The sequence below is a fragment of the Festucalex cinctus genome, chromosome 20, assembly GCF_051991245.1.
Source record: "Festucalex cinctus isolate MCC-2025b chromosome 20, RoL_Fcin_1.0, whole genome shotgun sequence".
Classification (NCBI taxonomy): Eukaryota; Metazoa; Chordata; class Actinopteri; order Syngnathiformes; family Syngnathidae; genus Festucalex; species Festucalex cinctus.
The window spans coordinates 2886834-2893665 of record NC_135430.1 but is presented as its reverse complement, the minus strand read 5'-3'; the positions used below and the strand labels follow the sequence as shown (position 1 = coordinate 2893665).

At 39.3% G+C, this 6832-nt stretch overlaps 1 protein-coding gene across 3 annotated transcripts in view; it reads right to left on the bottom strand.

The window, feature by feature from the left end:
* Nucleotides 1-2385: 2385 nt before the first annotated feature.
* Nucleotides 2386-6832, bottom strand: part of dcaf11 (ddb1 and cul4 associated factor 11) — an 86558-nt gene continuing 82111 nt past the window's right edge. For all 3 annotated transcript variants that reach the window (XM_077509433.1, XM_077509434.1, XM_077509435.1), the window contains one exon: nucleotides 2386-2949. In XM_077509433.1, coding sequence (XP_077365559.1) covers nucleotides 2878-2949 — 72 coding nt within the window. In that variant the 3' untranslated portion in view covers nucleotides 2386-2877. The remainder of the gene's footprint in view (nucleotides 2950-6832) is intronic.

The following is a 6832-nucleotide window of genomic DNA, read 5'->3' as shown; positions in this document are numbered from 1 at the left end:
GTCTTACTCGACTTTGTTTAGCTTTAGTATATGTTGAGCATGCTAGGTTTTCATTTTAGTGACTATCTTCAAGTAATATTTTTGAATGGTTTTCTTCCTCATAGATTCACTGTGATGTGGTAGATGGACTCTCGTCCCATGTAGTCTCCCAGCCAGGTTGACATAAAGTAAAAAAAAAAAAAAAAAAAAAAAAAATCACAATACATAAAAGTATATCAGTCAAAACATCACACGGTGGTGATCAATTGACAGCTCCGCCTCTTTGTTCACCCGAGTGTCCGTGACGTGCAACCCGAAGTCCATTGACAACAACCGCTAAGTGGAACATTTGATTTTGGCTTCTCATGATCTTAAAAACTTAACTGAGGGAAAAATAAAAGATTACTGTACAGTCAGAATAGCAGTTTAACGCTTACATGTGTGAAAACAATTCTCTGACATGTTGAATAAACACGGCGACCAGTTATATTATTTTCGTGTTAAATTAATTCCAGGAAAAAAAAAAAAAAAAGTATAAATATCATAAATAAACAAACTTTTTACTGCTACAAATGTAGTACATAAATTTAGTACATCCCTTTACTGCATGTACTTATATGTCATATGACTGACCTGTCAATACCGCTTTTCACCGTTAGGAGAAGCCACTGGCGGCCATTTTACGTTCCAATTCGCTAAGGCCGACCAACTTGAATCCATCCATCCATCTTCTTGACCGCTTATACCTCACAAGGGTCGCAGTGAACTTGAATACATTGATTTCTCCATTTTCATGATCTTAAAAACTTAACTGAGGGAAAAAATAAAAGATTACTGTACAGTCAGAATAGCAGTCTAATGCTTACATGAGTGAAAATAAGTCTCTGACATGTTGAATAAACATGGCAGCCAGTTGTATTATTTTGTAAATAATTTTCTGTTATTAAATGTACGTGAAACTTAGATCGTGTTAAATTAATCCTAGAATTTTTTTATAACTTTTTTACTGCTACAAATGGAGTACATAAATTTAGTCACCGTTGGGCGAAGCCACCAGCGGCCATCTTACGTTCCCATTCGCTAAGGCCGCCTAACTTGAATCCATTGATTTCTCCGTGGTGTTTTGATGTTACTTTCTGCTTCTATGGTGAAAATGACACCATGTATGAGATACATTTGTACCAATAATCCTTTACTATTTTAATTTCTGGTTGTTCTTTCAAGACATATTTAAAAGAGATTTCAAGGTGACAGCTCAAAGAGGGGATGTGAAGAGATTGTTCATATAAAGTAAACAGAGACACAAGGAAATGTTTTAATGATACTGTCAAACTGTGTTGATTGGAAAAAAAATGCAAGGGCAAATCAATTTGTAGTTTTCACACACTTGCACGTTCACGCACGCACACAAATTTGGACAAAATTATTTAAACATTTTATTCCTGTTTAACAAAGTGTATTTTTAAAAATAATTCACTTCTCAAGATTTCTGATTGGGGATCAAGAAGACAATTGCCCCACGATAATCTTGACTTATCTAAAGCATTAAGACAAAATATCAGAACACATCTAATGCAGCCATCGTACACTCACAGCTTAAATTGGGGATATACTTTCTCTTTTTTTGTGTAATTTGGCCCCTTAAAACAAACTTTTCAACAAACTTGAGACAAAACGTCTGCACCGATATAATAATGTACAATTTATACAAAACTGGCTGTCACTTTCACCCTACCATGTTCAAATATAGTTTCACTTTCAAGTAGAAAAGCTCTATAGCTAAAGGGATCGTTCGGATTTTTTAACATGAATCTCAATTTGATCCTCACCTCCCGTGTGTGCGATCAGCACTGACTTACCCCTGACAGCGTTCTGTGACACGCGTTCTGGTTCGGCGTTGGACGAGAGGAAAATAGTCCAGCAAGCTGGCTGGGGTCTCGGAAATAAAGTGTTTTTCTTCTAAAAACTATTTGTATTCAAAAGCGTGATACATTTCCATCACAATATTCTTTCCTGAATAAAGTCAGACGCCATTACCGCCAGCCACTACTTTTCTGTTCGTTCGTATCACTGCGCGGCGCCCTGTAGAGCGCTAACCGACGCACTGCAGCCAGCTAGCTGATACTTCTGCCGAAAAGGCAAACAACTTCAGGCGGAAGTATCAGTTAGCTGGCTGCAGTGCGTCGGTTAGCGCTCTACAGGGCGCCACGCAGTGATACGAACGAACAGAAAAGTAGTGGCTGGCGGTAATGGCGTCTGACTTTATTCAGGAAAGAGTATTGTGATGGAAATGTATCACGCTTTTGAAAACAAATAGTTTTTTAGAAGAAAAGCGCTTTATTTCCGAGACCCCAGCCAGCTTGCTGGACTATTTTCCTCTCGTCCAACGCCGGACCAGAACTGGTGTCACTGAACACTGTCAGGGGTAAGTCAGTGCTGATCGCACACACAGGAGATGAGGATGAAATTGAGATTCATGTTAAATAAGTCGAACGATCCCTTTAAGTAAATTCTGTGTTTGGCTCTGCACCAGAGTCACAGGCCATAAGAAAAAAAGTTGGGCTTTGTGTCTTCCAGCCAATTCATTTTGGAGGTTTACAACATGCAAGACAAAGATTAATCAATCAAATCTCAGCTCAGGGGACTCTGGTATAAAGGGCAAGAATAACAACGCTTAAAAAAAACAAAAAAACTCCTTATCTCAGGTCAGGTCGCATGGCCTTGTGACTAAAGCAAGCATAAAGGTGTCTCTTAATAGCGTCCAAGCATCTCACTCTACAATTGTAATCATAACAGCCAACGCTGAAACTTCTTGTGAGTGGACATCCCCCCATGTGCGGGCTCTTTCTGCAACGCCACGTGTTTGTTGTGTCCTCGTCTCCAGCGGCTTCCGAGCTGTCATTCTCTCTCCCGCTCCTCGTCCAGAGGGTGAGTTTGTCTGTGCTCCCACATTTGCACGGCGCAGTCCCACTGTGGACACACAAGCAGAATGGAACTTCTGACTGGCTTCTCACAAGAACTTTGTGACGATTTTTCAGGTTTTTTGTATTGTAATTTGGGTAATGAGGGAGTGCCAGAAAATAAAGGGACAGTTTTGTGTCCCTTATAACCCCAGACAATCTGATGAGATGAACTCCAAGATCTAAAACTTTTTCCACATACATAATATCACCATTTCTCTCAAATATTGTTCACAAACAAGTCTAAATCTGTGACAGTGAGCACTTCTCCTTTGCCGAGATAATACAGCCCACCTCACAGGTGTGCCATATCAAGGTGCTGATTAGTATGGCTGGGTCGAAAATATCGATATATCAATATCGAATCGATATTCCTTTTCATAGCACAATATCGATTCATAAAACCATGAATCAATACTTTTAATAGTTTTTTTTAACCTGTAAATTAATGTGCCAAATAGGGCCCGACCGATTAATAGGCCGCCGATTATAATCGGCCAATTATTGGCCTTCAAACATCGGCCAAAACAATCGGACAATTGAGCTAAATGGGCTGATTATTTTCCCCTTAAAACATTATCAAAGAAAGCTGAAGTTTCCGACACTATGAACGTACCCTGAATACACACCATTTTGCTTGCGTAGCATTAGCAACTAGCAAGTGTGTCGCGTATGTTATTCTGTTGTCACGAGGCGTCGTTTACGCTGTTTAATGACACCACACTTGGAGTTAACTCTAAAACTAAATACACAATGTTAAGAATTACATCCACTGTATATTTAAATACCAAATACGTTTCGTTTTTAAAACATTGCTAGCCTAGCGCAAACAGAAAGTTAGCAAATGCTAACGGGAAGTTAGCATCAACTTCGGGAGTGTTTTTTCTTCAAATAACGAATCGAATCGGACCCTTCTTAATCGAATCGATTTTGGAAACCTGAATCGATACCCAGCCCTACTGATTAGACACCATGGTTAGTGCACAGATGTGCCTTCGACTGCCCACAATAAAAGGCCAATCTGAAAGGTGCAGTTTTGTTTTATTGGGTGTGGGCGGGGTCTGGGGACCCAGAAAACCAGTCAGGAGAAGTGATCACTATCAGATATTTAAAGGGGCTGTCTGCCGGATTCACTCAGGAAAATGCACTTTTTAAATAAAGGATGTACACACTTTAACTTTCTCTCAGTCTACACATCTGTGTTTTTGTTCATCTTTTGTGGTAATTTCGTCCTAAACCCCTACCTCCCCAGCCTCTATTTTGCCATTTTGTGTTTGTTTTGTAAACAGCGGGACGTTTCAGTGGAAAGACAGTGTTTACAACCCTCCAGCCAATCGCAGAGCGGGGGGGTGGCGTGTCGCAAACGGGGCCGGGCGAACGTGTCTGCTGCGTGACGTCACTCCCACGGCAATTTGAAAGCACGCACGGATTTTTTTTTCTTCACTCACTCATTCACACACTAAGCTTCTGTGGGTGAGTGAGTGAAAAAAATAAAATAAAATTCGTGGGTGCTTTCGTTCAAAATGGGAGCAAAAAAAGGCATTCTAATTTTTTTATTTTAGTATATATTAGGGGTGCAACGATACATGTATATCGAATCGTTTGTTTTGTGTGACATTCTTTAACGTACCTGTTGCCGTGTCGACCCCGAAGTTAGCATCAGGCCGCTAACGCAGTGCCTCAACTGAGCACTTAATCTCCTGATTCATCATCAGACATTTGGTTGTTTGACTTTCATCGTTACCTCAGCATAACAGCATAAAGTTGAAATTTGTAGTTATTAGGGATGTAACGATATCCAAATGTCACGATACGATATTATCACGATATGACGCTCACAATACGATAATTATCATGATATTGTGGGGAGGTTGGCGATATTTAAAAAAGGTCACAATATTGTAAAAAAATGACATAAAAAAAGCAAAATATTTTGCTTTTGTACATAAGATCAATGTTACATTATTATTGTTTTATTATTATTACATTATTATTATTTTGTTGTTAATGCACACACACATTGAGTTGCGTCACAGGAATATTATGTTCACCTTCATCTGACAAATGGCGTAGATTTTAAACATAGAAGGGCCAAAACATCCCTAATGAAATTAAATTGCACTAAAAAACTAGCCACCAGAGGGTGCTAGAACTGCACAAGTGGAAATCAACCTGACATTTTTAACAGATGTGTTGCATTTAAAGGGATACTTTCCTTATTTAGCCATTTTTGACAGTCAAACATTAATATATTTTTGATGTACAATTAGTAACTTTTTTGCAACTTGCTGTCGACTGAAAATGATATCACTAGGGCTCAGGTAACCAATCACAGCTCACCTGTTTTCTAGTTGTTTTTTTTTAAACCTTTTTATTTTACCATTTTTTTACACATCCTTACAGACAATCTGCAGCATTGCTCAGGTATGCATACCATTTCTGCCATCGTCTTTCACCCAGATCTTTTTGAAGACGTATAGTATATGTCATCTGCTGTAAGACATGTATCTGTTTCACAATATTAACAAAAAGGTCCACACTGGGACAGGTTTTCTGCATCCAGTGTTTTGTGATAGCCTTCTTGGCAACTGCCAACAAAATCCGATAAAGATAAACATCGTTTTTTTCAAATCTTTCCGGCATAATTCCCAGATAAAGAACTGAAAAGGACACACATATATCAAGATGCAAAACCCTCGAAACAATCCCTGCCACCTCTTTCCAGAAAAACTGGATGGCGGAGCAGGACCAAAATATATGAGCGTGATCCGCCATAGGCTCTCCACATTCCCTCCAGCAGCTCAACTGTGTACCAGTCTGTTTAGACTTCCACTTCGGAGTAATAAAGTAGCGAATTAAGTTTTTCCAGCAAAAGTCCAGGAGACAGTAGAAGAAGCTTGCGTTTTCCAAGAATCCAGCCACATGTTGGCCCTTATTTCGATGTTCAGTTCTTTCTCCCAGCGATGCTTCACATAGTCCGTGGTGACCATATTTAATGAAACAATACCATTATATATTTTACTTATTAATCCTTTGCTACTAGCTGAGTCGTAAGCATCCACAAATATACGGACAATCTTTGATTGAGCTACTGGGTCACGACCTCTCAATTTTTTATAAAAATAATCTCGGAGCTGCAGGTACCTATAAAAATCCTGCCTGCCTAACCCATGGTTCTGACATAAATGATCAAAGCTTCTGAGCTCCCAGTTTTTGACAATTATGCACATAGAGGCAATGCCACCATCGATCCATTGCCTGTAACTATGGTCTAGCAAAGATGGTGTAAATTCAGAATCATATGCTGGCCACCTAAGTAAAGTAATCTGTTCCTGGAGGTGGAATTTCTTAACCACGTCTTCCCACACTTTCAGTGAAAAATTAACCCACTGGCTAGTTGTTTGTAATGTTTCCTTTACCATTCCTGCATATCCCAGCAATGCCTGTGTTGGTACATCAGTCAAAGACAGCTCTATAGTTTTCCATTTAGCTATATAAAGTGGGTTACACCAGTTTACCAGAGGTCTCAACTGTGCTGCTAAATAATAATCCCTCAGGGACGGGAGGGCCATACCACCTCCTTCCACTGGAAGCTGGAGGGTAGCAAGTCTGACTCTGGGTTTCTTATTATTCCAAACAAATCGTGAAATATGTTGATTCCATTCTCTAAATTGTCTCGGGGGGATGTCTACCGGCAATGACAAAAAAAGATACAAGAAGTCTCGGAAGGATATTCATCTTTACCGTTCTAATTCTACTGTCAAAATCAAGAGGGAGCAAGCTCCACCTATTTAGATCATCATATATTGTCTTATTAATACTCATATAATTGACTTCAAATAACTGTGAAAGATCTTTGGGTAAACACTAGTGTTGTTCCGATACCATTTTTT